Raw genomic sequence first — 22,711 nt, 5'->3', positions numbered from 1 at the left:
ATATGATCTTGTCCAAAATCTGAGGAGACGGTGACCTGGTGACATGACTCATGGCTTGACTTGGAGAAGACTCCTAGCGAATTCGTTGTCCAGAAGAGAACTCCTCGTTTTCCTTGAAATCAAAGGGGAATGTCAGTGTCAAGCCGGGAAGGGATTCTCGACGTTGACCCTTCGACGCTCAAGTCGGTTTCTCGACGATATGGCTAAGAACAGTGGAAAAACTATAGATAGAGTGTATATGAGAAATGAGTTGCACATACCACCGTGGAGAAGGGAATCCCCCCCCCCCCCTTTTATAAGGTCCCTGTTGCGCTTGTGCACGTATCTCAAAGCATGAACGTGTTTTCCCATATGTCCTATGAAAAGACAACTCCAAAAAGTATCCTTGATACTATTACTTAAATAAGTCAACCATCCTCTGATGTGACAGTCTGAAAGCTTCTAAAGTGCGATTGTTTGCAGGACATGCATAGCTGTCAGCGGCACAAACTCCCAAAAAGATATGCTTCGTGATACGCTGCCGAGCGAGTGATCCGCTTGGCAATCTCCCAAGGCATGTCGTGCTGCCTCTTTTCTTGCCTCCTGGTTGTCCACAATTATCATGCTCTAATCGGACGCCCTATCCAGTCAGCTCGACCACCAGCTGCTTACCTCTTGTTACTGTTGAATGGTCGTCTATTTGTCTGAGCGACGATCCAACTCCTTGTCTTCCTAGCTGAACCATGCATGATCCGTTCAGCCCTAACTGCTTCGTCCAATCACTTGTGACTGTTTGGCTGCACCTTGTTCGCTCGACGACTAAACGTTGTCCACTCGGCTATCTAGACTACACTTGAATTTTTCTTCTACGTTGATCGATCTTCCTGACTTTAATCTATCTTCCGTGAGACTCCTCTTGATTATTAGATCAATACGATATATATAATATATTGAAAATTTTAATTTCCCTAATAATATTTAGAAATCTTTGAACTTTCCCACCTGTAGATACTTTATTTTTTTTTCGAAGACGGTGGAAAATTTTTACATTAAGGCATTGCGTGGATTTAAAGGTCAAATCACCACGACCATTGTCTAGCGCAAGGCACACTCATTATAAATTGGAGATATTAGGTCACCAAGTGTCAGTGTCTCAGACAGTTATTGGGCCTTTGTTGGATGTAGACAACGAGCAGTAGAATTGGGCCTTTGTTGGATGCACACAAGGAGCACTAGAACTGAATCTGATGCTGTGTTAGAATGGAAATTTTTTGGGCTCGCAGGTAATCTTGAATCCTCGGAGGATCTCGTTACGGGACACATGAAATAATTTTTTTGTCATGGAGATATATCGCTGCCAATCTCTCTAGATTGGGATTGAAGATTTCCTTCTTGGATATGTAAATTCTGTCGATAAGTGTACCTCCTAGCCCAGTAGATAAAATTCAACAGTGCGAGAATTTGCATAGAGCAGAGCAGCCAGTAGAAATAATCAAGGTGGCTCTTATTCAAGTTGTTCCCCTCTATCCATCCTCTTCCACTGGTACCATGTCTACTTGCTTTATTTGCCAATTCAACTGTAATAGATCCCAGGAAAGCAGCTAAGCCAAACACGCACCAAGAGATCGCTGTCCCTATTGATTTCATTCCTCTCGGCGCTTCACTGTTGAAGAATTCCAGCAGTCCAACGAAAGAAGTAACATCAACGACACCCAAGCAACAGAACTGCACGACGAGCCAGAATACTGACATCGGGACGCCAGTCGTCATGTCTTGAAGCCCGTTCTCCTCTACAATTTTCATCCTTCTGTTCTCCACCACTGCTGCTGCGCACGTCGCGAATGCTGCAAATAAAAAGCCAATAGCAACGCGTTGCAAGTGAGTTATACCGCCTGTGTACCCTGTCATCCTTCTCAGAATTGGCACTATAGATCGGTCATAGACTACGAGCATCACAGTCTGAAAGAATTGTGGGATTATAAATAGATTTGCAGGCGAGATTCGAATTTTCCCGAGCCTGGTGTCCATGGTCGTGCCTTGTTGCACAGTCAAACTTACGACTAAGCCATTTGGAATGCTACCCAAGATGGAACTGATGATGATAGGAATCATTCCCAAGACAACTTTTGTTTCCTCCACTTGAGTTACAGTGCATAAGGACCACGGGCCATTGTCAGATCCATGCTCACCAACGATAGCAGCTTTGTCAAGGAACCTGGTAACATTGTCAGAACATTAGCCAATCACTGATAAACTCATGATCTTAAAAAGTATCAATGCACTCACTTGAATCCATGTGTGTGAGAAAGCACTTCCACTTCATTGGTGCCTTTTTGAGGAGTTTTATGTAGGTCTTCTGGGTTTTCAGGCAGTGACGCATTTCTCTTTCTGAATGCTGCTACTAAAACCTATGATAAGAGGTGTCAGGAAAATCAACAAAAGGAATTCAGATCAAAGGTGAACAGTATGTCTAAAAAACCAAAATGCCTCTTATGTTAGTGTTTAACCTGTAGCGTCCTGGCTATGGGACTTCCTTCCGGTATCTGATTGCGATAGCAAGAGAAACCACTAGCAACCACAAGCACTGACAAGAGAACTGAAAGAGCACTAACACCAAACCCAATATCCCAACCCTTGTTATTCTGGATCCACACTAGCAAAACTAGCCCTATTAATCCTCCTAGTGAGATCCCAAATGCGTAAGAATTGAAGAAGCTAGTTCTTTCTATTACTTCAACCGGATCTTCACCATCAAACTGATCCCCTCCCAGTGATGGCGATGAAACACGAACACAACCATCACCCAACGCTAGCATGTACAAGCCCACGTAAAGAAGGAAAGAGTTCCAGCCATGGACTTTCTGGCAATTTTCGCCTTGGTCATTGATGTTGCAATGTGGAGGATGGAGTGATGGAAGGTGTGCTTGCAATGCTAGTAATCCATATCCCTGAAATAAAAAAAAAACATGTAAATTGTTTTTAATTCACCAAACATTTTCATTTTGGACTGGACATAAGCACAAAACAATTCTAATTGATTATTATTATCATCTGAACTGAGTGAGACCAGCCAAAACAATTCTAATTTAGCAGATCAGGGTGTAGCAGGTGTTTATTAGATGAGTGAGGTACCAAACAATGACTATTTTTGTCTGACCTCCATATTTAAACCCTTCTGAGTTAATTCTCAACTAAAGCTCAATCAGTTAAGCGTAGCCTTTCGTAGACAATTTAAAATAAGGTGACCTAACACACGCATTTCTTTAGGAGATTACTTTTTTAATCGTAAAGACGTTTGATCATAGTATCATATTATGCGCGTTGCCGACAATATTTATCCGATAAATACAAAAAAATCAAGATTTTTTTTTTTTTTTTTGTGAAAACTGTATTCTAGCCATTGTATCTTTTTAAGGAGAAAATAATCTGAATAACTCACTTAAACCACTGCTTTAAAAGCAATAAATATTTTTATAAGCATTTGCTAGTGATATAAACAAAGGAAGTATATAGGAAACCTAAATTTACTTGTAGAATTACCATGAATTCAATAGGCCCAAATATGAGTATGGTCTTAAATCTTGTGATGTAAGAGTCAGAAATGAAGGCTCCCAAGAGAGAGAAGGCACAGCTTGCGCCAACAAGGTTATTGACCATGGTTGAAGAGTTTGCAATGTCCTCGTTCATGGTTCCATGCAAATAAGTCACCAAGTTCAACAAGATCGGGATGAAGGCAAAGTTCAGCAAAATCGTTTGTGCTGCAATTACATAAATATACGTGTATCTATGAATTCAGTTTCACTGAAAGCGATCTACTGTATCTTCTCTTCTTCCAGCTTATACAAGGATGAATGTGAAGAGTTACTTGTATCGTAGGACAAGTTAGAATTATACTTACTGCAGATGAAGGAGGCAGCTCGTGCACGACCATGTCGTTTTTTGTTGATAGGCTTTCCTTTCCAATCTACAAAACCATGGATAGCCATTGAGCTAACCAGCGGACTGAACAACTCTTATGATTCCTGCAGTGCTTCCAGGCTTATTTATTTCACACTAACATCCAACTTGGATGACCGATGCGTTTTCCACCCATCCGGAAAAGTATATGGAGATCAACATTCTCAAATCTACTATTTATTAAGAAACAAATTCTTAATAATATATTATAGTTAAATCTTAAACATTGGAGGACAGGACAGCCTGTCGGGGGGCATTATTTATTTGCATACTCAGCGAGGAGAGGAGAGTACATTTTAATGATTGTGCAATGCTTACCGGAGCGTGACATAACGCAACATTAATGCGTCTGCAAATAATTTAGAATTTTATTGTTAGTAGATTTTTATACGACCAAAAGTTCAGCCTTGGCACTGGGATAAAATAAAATTGTTCTTGTGTGATAGGGAGACGACGGACAATAGATCCTCCTCTGAAATTTAACATTGAGAGGAAGTTTATGCATCTCTATTTTTCAACTTTTTATACGACCATGAAACGAATGCGACAATGAATCGAATGTTCAATCTACGATTTTGTTTCTTTCTTATCATTTATATATATATTTTTTATAGTTGGCATTGGTATTCACTTTTTTGAATGGATTAATTTACGATCGGTCTGGTCTTACGAAAATTTTCTATTTACTATAAGGATATATTTGATTCAAGGTTATCGTTGATAACCTTGATAGGTTATTAACCTAAACCTTATTTGGTTTAACTAATGAGTGATTCTTGGTAATGAACAATTTCCACCACGTCATCAAATTTGATAATACAATCCGGAATCAGAAAATCTTATAAACATAGGATTTTTTACGATTCCGAGGTTAACAATTTTTTTTACCATAATTACCCTTTGATTCCCCCTCTTCTCTTTGTCCTCCATCATCGAGTCACAACCTCCTCCATCCCCCCCCCCCTCAGTTGACGATCGACAAAGATGTCGCCACATCACTGGAGATCACGTACATTCTTGGCCGCCATCAAGCAGCTTGGAGTCGCTCGCCTCTACTCTCATATGGGCGCTGTCGGTCTTGCCCTTCCTTCCCTTGCCCCAACTGAACCACACCTCAACACCCTCCTCTACTTCTATGTAAGGGCCGCATGGTCTTCGAGGTCATCCATGTTTACATGGTCATGGGCACTGTCGCGGATCCCTCCTCTTGCTCCACGAGTGCCACCTACAACCTCCTCTTCACTGCCACAAATAAACATCTCCCACAAAGAAGCGGCCTTCCTACATCCGTCGGAGAAGAGGACCTGTCGCCGGAGTCGATGCCGACGTCGAAGCAGAACTGCTTGATCAACAACTCGTCCTTTCGCTGAGGACCCTCTCCTTCTCGACAACCAGCAACTCTCCTTCATAAAATTCTTCATAAATTAGGAGGAGATCATGGTCCTTTATCCAAATGATCCACTTTCTTAGGTTCATGGTAGCTAAATCTCAACTTTAAAATTCTAAAATCAGTACTTGATATCTAATCACTGCACCGTAACTCTAGGGCCATAAGAAAAGGGTAGATAATTTATGAAGCTTTTTTTTATTAGATTATTCTATTTTTATTTTAAAAATATTTTAAATTTAATAATTTAGTAGGCCAAACATGCTAAATAAATCTATTTTATTTTATTTTTAAAAAAATATTTTGAATTTAATAATTTAGTGGGCCAAACAAGCCGAATAAATCAAATTGGTTGAGCACATTAAATATGATAGTTTGGTTGGAACAAATGAATGAGTTGGATAAGTCACAACTAATTTAAGCGGGTGAGATAGACGACGTGTTAGTGAGATAATAATATGGGCCGAATTAAATAAACTAACTGGGATTAAGGGTATTGCAGTGGGAGATTTATAGAATACGATTTATGTTATAAATTTTTTAATATAAATTTCTCCCTCATTATATAGGTGGGGTTTATAATTTTTTTTATAAATCTGTATCAAAATTTTGGGATCAGATTTATAAAAAAAATAGTGGAGAGAAGATAGAGAGAGAATTTTAAAAGAAGTGGAGTTTTTAAAAGAAAGAGGTTTTATGATAATAGAGAGTGATTTTTTAAAAAAAATAAAATTTTTTATTTTTGATGTGATAATAATATGACAGAGCATAAATCTCTTTAAGAAATTTACGACTACAGATACCCTAATGAGTCAAATGAGTTCAGTTAGACGTGTGAATAGCTAGACCAAAGGAACTACTAATGCTAGTTCATGATTTATCAAATCAAACAAAATATAACCAACAAAGTAGGTAGGCCAAGTATAAATAATAAACTAAATGAAATAATTTAATCAAATAAAAGACTCTAGTCAATGATTGAATGTAAACTGATCATATGACAAGGTGATTATGTCGAGTATCTAGTGAACAAGTCATGACATATAAGTTAGCAAAAGATTTACTCAAGGTGTAGCAACACCAAAAAAAAAAAACGAGTTCTTTTTAAGAACCTTTATATTTTAAACTCTTATTTGAGTTTATTTTTTTACCAAAGTATTAGAATTGCAATTAAAAATGATCAGAATATCTTTTGGTTACTCACCAAGAATCTGTTTGAGATTTATTCTCCACATCGATCATATCATGGGGGTCTTACTCAATGAAGAAAAACAGAAAATCAGCAGGGGACCAACTGCATCAGTGTTTTAAATGAAAGCAGGTAAGGCAAAGAAGTTGAATTTTCTATCGGCAATTTTCCATTTGCATGTCTTTTTCACTTATCGAAGTAAATGATTCCGCAGAATATTGTCCTGCATTGGAACAAGTCTCCTATGCCGTCTGTTTCAGAAAAATGACTCCACCATACGAGACGCTGGAAGTGAACCCCGTTTTCCCCGAGAATTCAACATTGTATTGTATGACTTTGATTTGTAAACTTATCAATGTAGACTTTCCAGAGATTGCACTGTATGATATACTGATAGGTAAGGCTGTTTACTAAAGTCTGTGTTATTTATTTATTTATTTATTTTTTAAAACGATAATTTACGAAACCACATACCTCATTTTACAAATTATTCATATTTTTGAATCCATGAATTAAATCATGTATCTTTTCTCATTTTCTTTTTTTTTTAATATCCCTCTTTATTTTTATTTTATTTTATGAAAAAAATAATGGTCTGACCCTCCTCTTTCATCTTTGTTACCTCCATCGTCAGAAAATCAACGGCAGTTGTCCGTCGTCATCGTTCTTTCACCTCCGCCCAGCAGTGCAAAGAGATACGGCAAGTCGACGACGGTGTCCAACTCCATCGATTTTAAAAGGGGCACCGGGATGATCTTTCCTCACCATTTCATCTCAACTTTATTTACTCTCTTTTCATGATCTCCAACTCCAAGCTATTGTGTTACATTTTTTTATTTTTATTTTTCAGCAGTTGGCATCTTTGTTGGATTTCTTGTTATTGTCAGAGGTAAAGCCCGACGAGTCAGAGAAGTCGGTCATGAGAGGAGGAAAATGAGCGCTTTCAGAGGATGAGACTGACTTCGTTGATTCTTCGCTGGAAGGTGACTATGATCGTAGGAGTGTCAGTGCATCCCTGGTGGCGAAGTGAATTTTTTATTTTATATTAAAGATCTGAACTTTGTGTTTTATAGGGAAGTTCTATTTTTTTTTACCGGTAGTTGTTTGATGAAATGTCAAGGTGGACGACGATCAATGAAATTCGTTGAGATGTAGATGAAGAGGATGGATGAAAGATTAGAATTTTTTTAGGGTTAAAGATAAGACTATGTATACATTTGATTAAACTTACTTAATATTATGCATACTAAATTTACACTATAGATTTATGTCGCTAGTTCTTCAGAAGTACTGAAGTATCGATAATAATAAATTTACTTATCTTACCTAAAATTTTTATAACTTAAAAAAAAAAACATATTAAAATAATCATTTTTTCATATGTCAATTAACATTCTATTTATTTATTTTTGAATTGTCTATTATGAATTTTTCTATAAACTATTTCTAGCTTTTTTTTTAAATGCTTTCATTATATTTCTATGTTTCTTCATTATCTTTCTATGTTCTACATCTAAACTTTATGTGACATTTAGTTTAGGGGTTTAGAAATGAGAGAATGAATTTATTTTCAAACTTAATATTTGGTTGATGGAAATGAAATCAAGATTTTAGAATAAAACCTAAAAACTTGGGTATTGAGGAAACTCATCTCCTCCCTTCAGTTTTGATAGAAATAAGAATAAGAATTAAGTTTTAGATAAAAATATTCTTAATATATTTGGTTATTTTTTCTTTTATTTCACTTTCTCTCTCCTTATTCTCTCTCATCATACTCTCTCTCCTCATTCTCTCATCGCATATTCCCTCTCAACATATTTTTTCTCTCCTCGTTCTCTCTCATCACACATTCTCTAGCATTTTCTCTTTGTATTCTCGCTCATCACACACACTCTCTCATTATTCTCTCTCTCTTTATTCTCTTCCATTATACTTTCTCTCTCATCATACTTTCTCTCTCCTCAATCTCTCATATCACACTCTCTTCTCATTTTCTCTCATCACACTTTACTTCTTTTTATTCTCTCCCATCACACTCTCTCTCCTCATTTTCTCTCATCACAATTTACCTCTCTTCATTCTCTCCCATCACACTCTCTCTCCTTATTTTCTCTCATCACACTTTCCCTCTCTTCATTCTCTCCCATCACACTCTCTCTCCTTATTTTCTCTCATCACACTTTCCCTCTCTTCATTCTCTCCCATCACACTTTTTCTCCTCATTTTTCTTATTACACTTTCCTTCTCTTCATTTTTTTTCCATTACACTTTCTCACTCATCATACTTTCTCTCTCATCAATCTCTCTTCATTTTATCTAATCACACTTTCCCTCTTTTCATTTTTTTTCTCATCACACTTTCTCTCTTAGTATGGATGACAATGGGGTGGGGCGGGGACGAGTTTATCATCCCCATCCCCGTCCGCGAATTCTATTCCCACCCCCATCCCCGTCTCTATCCCCAGTTTTTCAGGTTTGAGGAATCCTCATAGCCAAACTATAATGCCCCTAGATTTTTTTTTTCTTTTTCTTTTATAATACGTAAACTGCAGACAACACATACTCATACTTCCATAGCGGTTCTTGGTTCAAATAAAATTACACAAATAACTTGAAGAAAAATAAGCATAGTTAAATGCGGAATTAATCTAGAAGGCCTTCGGGGTGTACTTTCATTGTTCTGAGCTGGCTCACCAGTCAACACCTCCTACCTTATTGGTTTCGTTGTCTGAAAAAAAGAACCAAAGTTTGTGAGTCGAGAGACTCAGCATATTCAAAACTATATTAAGCAGTAGTTAGCATCTATATTCTAGTGTATTAGGAGAGACCACATTCAAGGTAACTTGGGACCTCTCTACCATCATACTATGACCATTCGCACATGTAGTGACATAAGCGTGACAACATAGAGGTAAGCATGGTAGATGAACTAAGCATAATGATAGACTAGATCGCGAACATGTCCATAGGCATAGGAATAAGAATAACATGAACATAGTCATAAACATCAACACAAATGTAAACCTAAACATAAACATAAACATAAACATAAACCTAAGCATAAACATAAACATAATCATAAACATAAACATAAACGTAAGCATAGGCATAAACATGAATATGACTTGAACATACTTGCATGCGTACTTATAAACATATCGTTGGGGTGGCCTAGTTGCACTTAGTAGTACCATAACATAAGTTGTTGATCAGACAACTACCCTAGCACTAGGTTGGTAGGGGTCTGAACTTAGGACCGGAGTCCCCCTTGATTCTAGCATGCTCACCGGGCTTAGGTCCCTTGATCATACCACCATCTTAGAACAAATCTTGTTTAATTATGGCACGCTCACCGGGCTTAGGTCCCTGGATCATACCACTATCGCAGAACATATCTTGTTTGATTCTAGCGCGCTCACCGGGCGTAGGTCCCCAGATCATACCACCATCCCAGAACATGATTTGGCAAGCTCCCCAGGCTTAGGTCCCCGGTTCATGACTTAACCCATAACAAGATTTGGTACGCTTTCCCAGGCTTGAGTCCCCGTGTATAACTAACCACATTTATCTCATAAGCATAGACATAAGATTAAACATAAATATAATCATGATCACGAAATAGGCATGAATATAAACATGTACAGGCGCACAAACGTAAGCAGGTTTATTTCAGGAGCAATTAAAGTTATCATGATGAGGATAGGAAACATAAGCCTAACTATACTAAATTCACACCTTTTCTAAATTAGCAACCGAAAGTCACATGTAGGATATAAAATTGATAATAAGCAAGAAGAAAACATAAGCCTGCCTAACTAGGAATCCAAAAGTACATGTTGCATGTAAAGTTACCATGATGACAAACAAGAAGAAACATAAGCTTTCCTAAATTATAAATTCTAAAAATACATGTAGCATGTATAGTTACCATGATATCAAGCAAGAAGAAACATAAATTCTCCTAATTTAAAAAATCCAAAAATACATGTAGCATATAAAGTTACCTTGATGACAAACAAGAAGGAAACATAGGCTTGCCTAAACTAGAATTTTCAAAAATATATGTAGCATGTAAAGTCACCATGATATCAAGTAAGAAGAAAGCATAAGCTTTCCTAAATTGGAAATCTGAAAATACATGTAGCACGTAAAGTTACCTTGATGACAAACAAGACGGAAACATAAGCTTGCCTAAACTAAAATTTTCAAAAAATACATATAGCATGTAAAGTTACCATGATATCAAGCAAGAAGAAAATATAAGCTTTCCTAAATTGAAAATCTGAAAATACATGTAGCACGTAAAGTTACCTTGATAACAAACAAGAGGCAAACATAAGCTTGCCTAAACTAAAATTTCCAAAAATACATGTAACATGTAAAGTTACCATGAAATCAAGCAAGAAGAAAACATAAGCTTTCCTAAATTGGAAATCCGAAAATACATGTAGCATATAAAGTTACCTTGATGACAAACAAGAAGGAAACCTAAGCTTGCCTAAACTAGAATTTCCAAAAATTACATACAGCATGTAAAGTTACCATGATATCATGCAAGAAAAAAGCATAAGCTTTCCTAAATTGGAAATCCGAAAATACATGTAGCATATAGAGTTACAACAAACAAGAAGGAAACATAAGCTTGCCTAAACTAAAATTTTCAAAAATACATGTAGCATGTAAAGTTACCATGATATCAAGCAAGAAGAAAACATAAGCTTTCCTAAATTGGAAATCCGAAAATACATGTAGCATATAAAGTTACCTTGATGGCAAACAAGAAGGAAACATAAGCTTGTCTAAACTAAAATTTCCAAAAATACATGTAGCATGTAAAGTTACTATGATATCAAGTAAGAAGAAAACATAAGCTTTCCTAGATTGGAATCTGAAAATACATGTAGCATATAAAGTTAACTTCATGACAAACAAGAAGGAAACATAAGCTTGGCTAAACTAGAATTTCCAAAATCCAAAACTACACAAGACATAGAAACTCAACTAGAGCACAAGCACAATTGAAAACATGCTTAAATTGTATGGTTGAAACATGATATCCTTACCAAGAGATCAAACCAAAACCTTTCAAGCTTTCCAAGATCCGAAACTACCCAAGGCATAGGAACTAAACTAAGGCACCAACATAATTGAAAACATGCTAAATTTGTGTGGCCGAAACATGACATCCTTAACAAGAAAACAAACCAAAACCCTTCAAGCTTCCAAAAATCCAAAACCACACAAGGTATATAAACTAAACTAAGGCACTAATATAATTGAAAACATGCTAAATTTGTGTGGCTGGAACATGACATCCTTAACAAGAAAACAAACCAAAACCCAGCTTCCAAAAATCTGAAACCACACGAGGTATATAAACTAAACTAAGGCACTAACATAATTGAAAACTTGCTAGACTTGTATGGCCGAAACATGACATCCTTAGCAAGGAAACAACCAACACCTTACAAGCTTCAAAATTAGAAACACACAACACATAGAAACTAAACTAAAACAATAACATAGTTGAGAACATGCCTTAAGTACTTAGCTATTACTCCTTGTCTTCCCTTAAAACTCTAGTACCGGAGGAGAAACAAAGGGTGGGGGAAATCATGGGGGAAATCTCCTTAGGGCCGGCGGCAATGAATAGAACACGTTAGGTTCTAGTTGAGGGTTTTTATATAAAGTGGAGGCTTTAATTTTATCTAAATTCTATCAACTATGCCATATAAATCTTATTATATGTATACCAAGCCGTCAATTTGATATCAGATAAAATTTCCTATTGATCCTGTCTGAAAGCTGCGGGATGAAGAACTGGGTGAAGTGGGTGATGACTCCGAGGAAGATGAAGGATGACGAATGGCTCCGATGAAGAAGAATAGCAACAGATCTGAGAAAACCAAAGCAGATCTAGAAGAACTCTGATGACGAGTGCTCCTCAACACAGAAACCCGTGGATCAGTGCTCTGATGGGCAATCTCTCCTCCTGCGTACTATGAGATCAACCAACAAAGCATTAGTGACCTAAGATCGGGGTGGGAATCCCTGGCTAGGCCTCCAACGCTCAAGTTAGTTGTCTCCTCGGAAGAAACAAAAAGAAGAAGTACAGTAAAACTGAAGTGGAACTAGGGTTTGAGTGGTGATGTTGCGCATACCTGGCCAATGAAGAGGATTCCCCCCTTTATACCACCTCATCTAACCTCCACGGTCATGAGGTGGACCCGGTTTGTTAAAGTTTGTTAGGAGATAATGTAAGTACCACCTCCAATAATAGTTTAAGGAATCTTTTTTTACCCCAGATGTACATTTTCTGTCGTTTAGCAAACCTGCAGAAACTTCCAAAAGCTATTTCCCACCAAACTGATCAAGTTGTCATATAATCATAACATATTATTCATATCACATATGTTTGTTTAATCACTTAAACCTATCCTCTTTGTACTAGGAATTCCTTCTGTTGTACTAATCTTGATTAACTATGTTTGAGAGACATAGTATGTTTAAATGTCTTTATACTCGGTCAATTCTCTATACTCGATCGGGCTTTCATTATTAAGCGTTTATGAGTACTTGTGCTCGGTCGACCTTTACATAGCCGAGTGGGTATTGGGAACACTATAGAACTATATACCTTTGTGCTTGGTCGGTCCTTTATGCTCGGTCGGTCATTTACTCTCGTCCGATCTTATCCTACCGGGCGTATATGCACACTCTGGATCGATTACCCTTTGTTCGGTCAGTCATATACTTGAAGTTGCACAAGGCTAAATGCCTTTGTGTTCGCTCGGTCATCTATTCTCCTCCAGTCTTAACTTAACAGGCGTATATGAACACTCTTACTCGATTGTCCCTCGTTCGATCGATCATATATCCAAGACCGCATAAATCTAAATGCCTTTATGCTCGGTCAATCCTTTATGTTCGGCTGGTCATATATTCTCATCTGGTCTTAACCTACCAAGCGCATACGAACACCTCCGTTCAATTGGACTTCTCTCGATCGACCATATGTTATACAAGGCTGAATGTTGTTGTGCTCGAGTGACCTGTTACACTCGGTCGGGCTTTGCCCGCTAAGCATATAGCTATATCTTATATCTGTCTTACTTTCCTCGTCCTTTCACCCCACTTCTTCCTTACTATAAAGAATCCACTTATCATAACTCATATCACTAGCCTCCCCTTCAAGTCTAGCCGAAGAATGTGTAGCCGACTGACTAGACCTAAGTTTACTTTTGTCCTTTTGTTAAATATTATTATTTTTTGGATCTTTCACATCCACTATAGTAATCCGTGCCCTTTACCATAGACTCCGTGACCAAGTTAAATAAGCATGTGATCCCAACTTCTATGACCATACTCTTCTATCTCACTTTACTTTCTTCTAGAGATATCATTGAGAGTTATGGCTTCACATCTTCCTCTTTGGAATCAACCGTTGTCTGAGAGGGAGAAATCTTTAGCTGAAGTCATACAAGCTTTGGATCTTCCTCATTCACACCAAAGAGAACTAGAGGTACACTTACTAACAGCTCAATCTCAAGTTTGATTTGCAGTAACTTTGAGGAACAAAGCTTATTCGGAGTTAGAGCAAAAAATCAAAGGGTCAGATGATATAAGAGCTCAACATGCTTTGGAAATAATTGTGTTAACCAAGAAAGTTCATGTAGATGATTTACTGATATCACCACAGCAACAAGACTTGGAGTATCAGAAAGCTAAGGTAAATTTTTTGCAAGCTGAATTAGATCGGGTCAAATCAAAGTTAACCTCTTTGACATCAACCTAAGAGGGTGAACTTACATGGACACAAGAGAAACTCCATTGGATGACAGATTTTCCGATCGACAACAATACCAAGCAAAATATTTACCTCCCTATGAAAACTTATTTTCCTCTTAAGGAACGTGATAATGAATCAACCTACATGTCCCCTGTATTTTCAAGGTTTGTTTAGGATGTTACTCTATCATACACCCATACTTGGGAGGGATAGAACAATCTAGTAGCTTTGGGAAACAAGATCAATGGAAGTTTATTTATTTGATGTATTTGTTTATGGAAGTTCAAGAGTTATGATTGTAAAATTACTGATAACAATAGCAGAGTTCTGTGTTTATATTTGACTATGCTATTCCCCTTGACTTATAAATACACCTCAATAATAACTAGAAAAAATGACAGATTATTTAAAGTCGAAGCTGAGAATGATATATAAAAATATGTGATCGCCAGCGCTAAAAATAATTAGACAAAAGAGTTTACGCATAGGCTCGGGCGAGTATGAACTCAATCGACCTTCTAAGTTCCATTTTGTATACAAGGTCATTCGGGAATACGGTCGGTCGGGATATTTCGAGTTCGACCAAGTTATAATTTATTGTTTATTATCATTTTATATCTTTTTCTCACTCCTTTCTTTATTATACCTAGGAAACCGAATACCTTTTTCAAAATCTTCTCGTCGTTAATTGGTCTTTCAACGGAAAGAGAATGTTGGAGGCGTACGGCACTACGGCGCTAACCTGAGCATGATTTGCTTTGTTATGTCCATCATAAATGCATATTTATGGATTTACGCCATGTGCCTCTCCTTTCTTCCTTCTGATGCAATGGCTTGCACACTTTTTAGTAGCGTCTTATCACACTCTTCTCTCAACGGATCAACGGTTCTCCTCGTGAGGATCCTTCATATCCAATAGTGATCCTTATTAGTAATATTCTTGAAAAAACCCTCAAGTCTTTATATTCTTACCTTCCTCGTCTCCTTCCTCACGCTGTTCGCTGGTACTATTACTTAGCTCTTTTCAATCTTTGCTGACCCCTCTTCTCCTCCAGTCTCCTCCTGTCACTCTTTTCTTTCTGAAGCTTCAGTAAGTTGTTTTTCTTGTGTTTTTATATTATTCTATGGATGAAGAATCTTTTGTCGCTTGGTATGTTCAAACCCCTTCCACCTTTTGCAAAATCGATAGGACCTCCATTCGCTCGCAGTATGAAATTCCTAAAGAGTATAGTATTGTGATTCCTACTTCTGATGCTAGCCCTCATCTTCCACCTGACAATTATGTTACTTTTTTCAAAGATCAACTAATAGCTGGCTTACGTTTCTCTATTCCTCCTTTTCTGATAGAAAAAGTTGATACTTCAACATTCCTCTGCAACAATTTGCTCCTAATGCATTTCATTATCTATGTAGTTTGTTCATGATATTTTGCCTTTTTGACATTCCTCTAACTCCCCAAAATTTCTTTATGTTCTCATATCCTAATAGGTTAGATCCTGGTGTTTTTCTGTTTCAATCTAGGCCTAAGATGACTTTTTTTGAAGAGATGCCTTCTTCCATCAAAGGATAGAAATCGCGCTTCTTTTTTGTGAAATTTCCTGCACCCGTCCCCTGGTCTTCTTCTTGGCAATCCTCCCTTCCTACTCTTCCAGATGTGAAAGAATTACATTGACATTCTTCTTTCACTATTTATTCAAAGAGATTATCAGGTTGTCACCTATTTATTCATAAATGGATACGCAATGACATTCTCTATCTTTTTGGTTTGAGCCCCATCAAGATAGAGCTTCGCGGCTCTCTTGGTAAGCTATAGCTTATTTGTTAAAATCCTTTTTTACTAACTACGATATTTTATGTTTTGTGTAGTAGATGCTCTGTTTGAGGCTATAGTCGATGAGAAGCTATGTTTGGAGGAGGAAACAATCCGTGCCAAGGAGCAAGAACTTCTTACTGAATTGGGTCAACCCCCTTTAGTAGAAGTTCCCGTTTGTACAGGGGTTGCTTCCAGCTCCTATGGGGCGGCTCCTGAAGGAACTTTCACTGATCTTCCTCCCATCATAGGACTTACCTCTCCAGTAGCTTCAGAAAAATCTCCGGAGGAGGCCCCTTCCAAGAAGCGACGCAAATTAACTCTCGCCCCTCTCCTAAAAAGAAGACTATCTCCTTTTCTGAAGATCCCGATCCTGCAAGTATTACTCCTTCTTCCCCTAACCTTCCTCTCTCTACCCTTTATCCTATTCTAACCTCTTCTCCAGTTGTGGGGTTACCTACTCAGAGCGACAGCCCTTCCCCTACTTTTGTTATGACGTTCCCTGAATAAATGATCCTACCTCCTCGAGGGGAAGGAGGCCAAGATTCATCGTTTTTAATTTTTTGTCCCCCTTCAATCCAAACTATTTTATCCTCTACTTCTTCCTTCAATTATACCCTCCCTATATTGTTGGGAGGGTCTTTTACTACTGCTTGGGAAGAAACTCGCCAATTAATTGAAGGACTTAATCCTTCTAAATTGGCTGATAGATTTTTTCTTGATGAGACTAAGGTAAAACTATTTATGTTTATATCCGTCTTCTCTTAAATATTTTCCTAATGATTATTATTTCTACGGTGTTGGATAGCCAACATGAGCATAGCTCGTTTGCTATACACCCTAGTCCAAGAGAATGGGGCACTGAGGAGGTAAGTTTCGGAATTATCCTCTGCCCAAATTACTAAGAAAATAAACAATCTATCTACCCAGTTGCAAGAAGCCCATCAATCACTCTAAGCTAAGACTGAGCAATCAAACCAATATAAGGACAACATAGAGAGCCTCCAGTCTAAGCTATAGTCAGCAAGTGTCCGCGACGATGAATTATCCTCTAAATTGGAGAAGCAAGCTTCCGAGATTAATCAATTGTCTTCCCAATTACAATCACTGAAAGATACTCATGCAACTGAATTGGCGAATCAATTATCCACCCTGAACCTTAAAGAGGCTGCTTTAAAAGCTTCTCAGGAAGAGCTGGTAGATTATAAAGCTAATGAGAATGCCTGTTTCGAGCAACGGAAAAAGGCACACCTTGAATCCCCCACTTTCCTCAATCTTATCGTAGATTCTATCCTGAGGGCTCTTAATTATGGGGTCGATGGTGGGGCAGAACAATTAAAAGAGTTGGGGTTACTAGTTTCTGATCCTCCGACTAACTTTCCTGACCGGAGGAAACTAATGAAAAATCGCCCCCCTGATCTATTTCCCAAGCTAACGTAATCACGGATAAATTAATGCTTTTAGACTTGGTATGATTATTATTGTAGCCATACTCTTCTATTGGAGCCTTTTATGATGAGGTTATGTTAATTTCCTCCAAACTTTGTATGACTCTTTAATTAATTGTGCTTTCCTTACATTCTTTTATATTAAATCTGATTACTCGATCGGTCTATAAAGGTTGGATGACTTTAGCTTATGCTTCTACTTGTCTTATATAGTCACTCACTTCAAACTAAGCAAGTGAATCTAGTTGTGTATATGTATTTTTTTGTCTTCTCTACATATGTATTCACCTTATAAGAGTTAAATGAATTATTATGGATCCTTACATAATCTAGGTGCCCGCTCGGTCTATAATGACCGATCAATCCTACCACAAATCTTTACATAATGTGGTCATTCATTCAGTCTGTCACGACCGAACGACTTGGTTTGTATGCACGGTTTACCTCTTTTTAGACATCCGCTCGGCCTATAGGGGCCGAATAAACTTACTATGCACCGTTATTTAGTTCCCAATGCTCGCTCAATTTATACCAACCGAACGAACTTATTTATATATGTTTTCTTACTTAAACTAATTATCCACTCGTCTTATGAGGGCTGAGTGAAATCACTATACTTCTTCTCATAGCTTTTGGGGCCCGACCAGTCTATAATGACAGGACAAACTTATTCGTTTGGCCTGATTTGGTTGAACGAGTTTATCATATATTTTTGTAAAAATTTAGGTACTTGGTTGGCTTATATTGATTGGCCGAATTTACTTTTATTTTTGCTAAGTTAAGTGAATTTACACTATAAGAACAAAATGCTCGCTCGTTCTATAATGGTCGAGCATGATTACTTGTCTTTGTGTTTATTCTTGTTTGAGTTATATATTCGACCAGTCTTAAATTAATCGATCGAGTTTACCCAAACCAAGTTATTTAAAAAGGGAATATCGAAAGACTGGTCACTAAATCCCTTGGGATCTTAAAAATTTTCAAACCTAAACTTGTACCTCGGGAACGCCATCCTATACTTTGATTGCCTACGCAGTTATCGTTATATGTGTACTTATTTCATTACACACAATATTTTACCTGTGTGTCTAATGATTTGCTAATGGTTTCTTTACTTCTCTTACTATCTTTATGATCCCCTTTTTATTTTTATGTTACCTTTCTTGATCATCGTTTAAGGGTTTAAAAAGGTGAAAAGAAGAAAAAGGGGTTTACCTCATCATCTTCCTCCTCTTAGATATCTTTCTTCCTCTTGTCCGATTTGCGGTTTTCCATTTGACCATCTCCTCACAATGGCCTCTTCCTCTTCCACCGAATGGTTCACTCATTGTTCTTCTAGCTTTAAGGAGCCAGAAGCCTATGAGCTTCGGCTAAACTATGGTTTCCCTTTGTACTTGGCTCTTCCTACCCAGAGGATCACCCACATCTTTCTCCTCCAGGGAGTATTGCTATTTTCTAGGAACAAGCTTTGTCAAGCTTCCTGTTCCCTCTTCATCCCTTCTTCGTTGATGTTAGTGTATATTTTAACATACCCTTAAATCAACTTGTTCCTCAATCTTTCTCTATCTTATCTAGTTTTATTGTTGTTTCTAAGTTGCTTAACTTCCCGCTATCTCCCCGCTTGTTCCATCATTTTTTTGTTCTTCGTCAAGTAGAAAATAGCCTTTTCAAATTTCAGAGTCGTCCCAAGACTATTTTATTTAATAAAATCCCAGCACAAGAAGAATATAGACATAAATTCTTCTTCCTATGCCTTCCTTCTCCTCCTCTATATCCTATAACCTGGCAGCGAAATCTTCCTACCCTCCCTAATCCAAAAGATATATCTGCTGACCCGACCTTCCTGTTAGAGTATATACTAAAAGTCTAGCTTTTGTATAAACATTTAAAAATCACATTGGTCAAATATCTACATTTATATACTAAGTGTAGTTGTTCAATTAATTTATAATGTAAGTAACATGGTGTGTGGTGTCACACACAGAAGATCATGTTATCGGTTCCTTATAAATTATAAACAGTAGCTCACGACTAAGATGGAAAGGAACAAACCATTAGAATAGTCGTAGTGTAATCAAGTATTAGTTTATATTAACTGATATATTACACTAGTACACTATGAGTGTATTGAGCAGGATCATGTAAGGTAAGTTCTTTTTATACTGACTTAATAAAAGAATAAGACCTTAGTTATTATGGAAGTGTGTGCTCTTAATCCTAATATAATAACAAGCACATATATTTAGTATTTATTTCTTTGACTTATCAAAGGGTGAGATTTAGCTCGATAAATCAATAGGCCCGATAAGTTGGGAGATGATATTACTTATAGTATGTGTTGTTGATTATAGAAGGAAACTGTGTCCTAGTAATCTAGGTTGATAATGTCCCCAAGAGGAACTATAAGGATTGTCATGTTAAACCCTGCAGGTGGACTTAGTCCGACATGACGATAAGGTTGAGTTGTACTACTCTTGGACTAAGACATTAATTAAAATGATTTGTCAGTAACTCAATTAATTAGTGGACATTCGATATCTTAAATACAGGGAGACTAACACATTCATGATAAGAAGGAGCCCATAATGTAATTTGGGATTGGTGCGGTAGTGCAATAATAACTCTCTAGTGGAATGAGTTATTATTGATGAACTTGAGTTGTGTGTTCGGGGCGAACACGAGATACTTGAGCTCATCGGGAGGTCAAAACCAATTTCTCCTCTAGGTCCCTGTCGTAGCCTCATTATAGCCTCAAGTCCATCCAATGGAAGCCCATCTTGGTGTCCAAGAAGGGGCCGACCCATGGCTTGGTGACCAAGCCATGGGGTCGGTCACTTCCTCCTCAAAGAGGTCGGCCCCTTGCTTGGTGTCCAAGCAAGAAGGAGGTCGGCCACTATATTCAAAGTTTAGGGGACATTTTGAATTTTTAAAATCTTCTCTTTGTAGATAACTACAAGTTTCAAAAGAGAGATTTTAAAATTTTAAAACTTTCCTTATTTGAATTAGGTCACATGGTTTAAAAGAAAGTTTAAAAAGTTTTAAAATTTTCCTTTTTTAACCATCCTCATGGTTTTTTAAAAAGAGAGTTTTAAATTTGAAACTTTCCTTTTTTGTAACCATGTTAAAAAAGGAAATATTAGAAGATATGTTTTAAATTTTAAAACTTTGTTTTAATTTTTAAAAACTTTCCTTTTTTAACATCCACATTAGGAAATTAAAAAGAGAACTTGTAAAAATTTATAAGGGATTTCCTTGTTTGCTTATAAAATTTTTACAAATATTTTTCCCTCTTTTAAGGGGCCAGCCACCCTTGCTTGGTGTCCAAGCAAGGGGCCGGCCATTAAATCATGAAGAGGAGAAAAAGAAAAAATAAAAGGAGAAAAGGAAAAACAAGAGGAAAATTTTAATTTTTGGAAAAATCTTTCCTTATTTGCCTTGGGCAAGTATTATAAAAGAAGGGGAGGAGAGGCCTCATGGTTAAGCTATTCTTTTCTCTCTTCTTCCTAGTCTTTTCCTAAGGGTCGGCCCTTGCTTCTCTTCATGTTAGGGTCGGCCACCTCTTGTGGTTGCTTTGTGTGGCCGGATACAAAGAGAAGGAGAAGAAGAGGAGAAGTAGGGATTGCATCTATTCTACTGCTTGTGCTCTCTCTTGTGGCCGGCTCTTTCCCCTTTCCTTTCCCTTTGCTCTCTCTTGTTCCTTGGTGGTGGTGGTGGCCGAAACTTAGAGAAGGAAGAGGAGGCTTTTGGGTGGTGTTCATCTTGGAGGATCGTCGCCCACACGACGTCCAAGAGGAGGTGAGGAATACGGCAGAAGATCAAGAGGTTGTTGCTTACAAAGAAAGGTATAATTAGTAATTTTATTTCGCATCATACTAGTTTTCTTTGTATATTTTTGAAATACCAAACACAAGAGGCATATGATTCTAGAGTTTCAAATTTATGATTCGAGTTTGTGTTTTTTTTTTGTTTTTCGAATTTGTGATTCGATTATTCTTTTTGGTTAAACCTAATGTTATTTTAGGAAATTAAAGATTTAATTTCGTTAAAAGGCTTTATCAAGGCAGTGGTGGATGCTCCCATACCCAAGAAGGTCATGTGTCTCACCATGTTTGACCTGGGAGCTGATTTCCGAAATAGATATTTAATTGAATTTGTAACATAGGTTGATTTGCATCAATAGTGTTAAGTTCCGCTTACGATCCAAGTCTAAACCATTAAGAACAAATAAGTTAAATTTGGAATCAATAATGTTAAGCTCTGTTTGTGATTCCTAATTTAATTTCTAAAGAACACAATAGGTTGTTTAGGAAAGGTTCGACACTTGTACAATCTTCCTAATTGAAACCGGTACGATCTTCCTAGGACCAACCAACACTTCCATGCTTCCATGTTAAAACTAAAGGGTGCTAAATTTAATCTACTAGCATTGATCGCTGAAGGTATGTTATTTTCTTTTGGAATAAGTTTTGTTGATACAGAATTAGATGTTCCTTTTGGTAAGTTAAATATTCTTTCTCATGTTTATTTGTTACCCTTGAATTGGCCCTCTCATAAATTTCTGGTTTGTTGTTTCTTTCAGTTGACGTCGTTCTCCCAGCTTTCATATATAGAAATGTAGAATTGAATAGATCATTTTTAGCTAAGCTAGGGGAGGACTTATTAATGAATCGTCGCCTCAATCATACTCCTTCATCCCTTGGACTGCTTCCTCCTAGTGAAGTACTTGCAGAGATCTCTGAATCTTCCGAGGAAGAGCGCCCTTTTATTTCCCAATGGAAAAGACCGAATATTGACAAACATACTCCCCTTCGGCTTACCATCCCCACGCTTGAACAAACCCCCATTGTCCCTTCCGAGATCTCCTATAAGAGAGATAAGGAACCTATGTCTTATGTTGGTGCGGGAAGCATCCGACGATCGAACTCGTGTTTTGATAATGGCAAAGGATTCAAAGTTAAGGTGTTTTGTGATCTAACAAGTTGGCTTAAGGGTTTCAGGAAAGTCCTAGCTGTGGTTAGGCAAAGGGAAAACCCTAGGGGGTGGTAACCCTGTGCGGAAAGTCTTGGCAGGTCGATGACTTCAGGTAAAAGTCCTAGGGGGTGGTAACTCTAGGTGGAAAGTCCTGGTGTCGCGAACCAGGTGAAAGACTAGA

The 22,711-nt window shown here is 37.5% G+C and overlaps 1 protein-coding gene across 2 annotated transcripts; it reads right to left on the bottom strand.

The window, feature by feature from the left end:
- Positions 1–956: 956 nt before the first annotated feature.
- On the bottom strand, positions 957–4,093 carry LOC122000886 (protein NRT1/ PTR FAMILY 4.5-like). 2 transcript variants are annotated; one of them, XM_042555381.1, is made up of 5 exons: positions 3,878–4,093; positions 3,520–3,737; positions 2,487–2,927; positions 2,266–2,387; positions 957–2,194 (listed from the first exon to the last, which is right to left on the bottom strand). In XM_042555381.1, the coding sequence occupies exons 1-5, from the start codon at positions 3,963–3,965 to the stop codon at positions 1,318–1,320; spliced, it is 1,746 nt and encodes a 581-aa protein (XP_042411315.1). In that variant the 5' UTR covers positions 3,966–4,093; the 3' UTR covers positions 957–1,317. The 2 variants fall into 2 exon arrangements, with proteins under 2 accessions (XP_042411315.1, XP_042411316.1); XM_042555382.1 differs by lacking the exon at positions 3,520–3,737 and having other exon boundaries at positions 3,878–4,092.
- Positions 4,094–22,711: the final 18,618 nt, after the last annotated feature.

This window comes from Zingiber officinale, chromosome 7A, assembly GCF_018446385.1.
Source record: "Zingiber officinale cultivar Zhangliang chromosome 7A, Zo_v1.1, whole genome shotgun sequence".
Classification (NCBI taxonomy): domain Eukaryota; kingdom Viridiplantae; phylum Streptophyta; class Magnoliopsida; order Zingiberales; family Zingiberaceae; genus Zingiber; species Zingiber officinale.
This window is presented reverse-complemented; position numbering and strand designations above follow the sequence as displayed.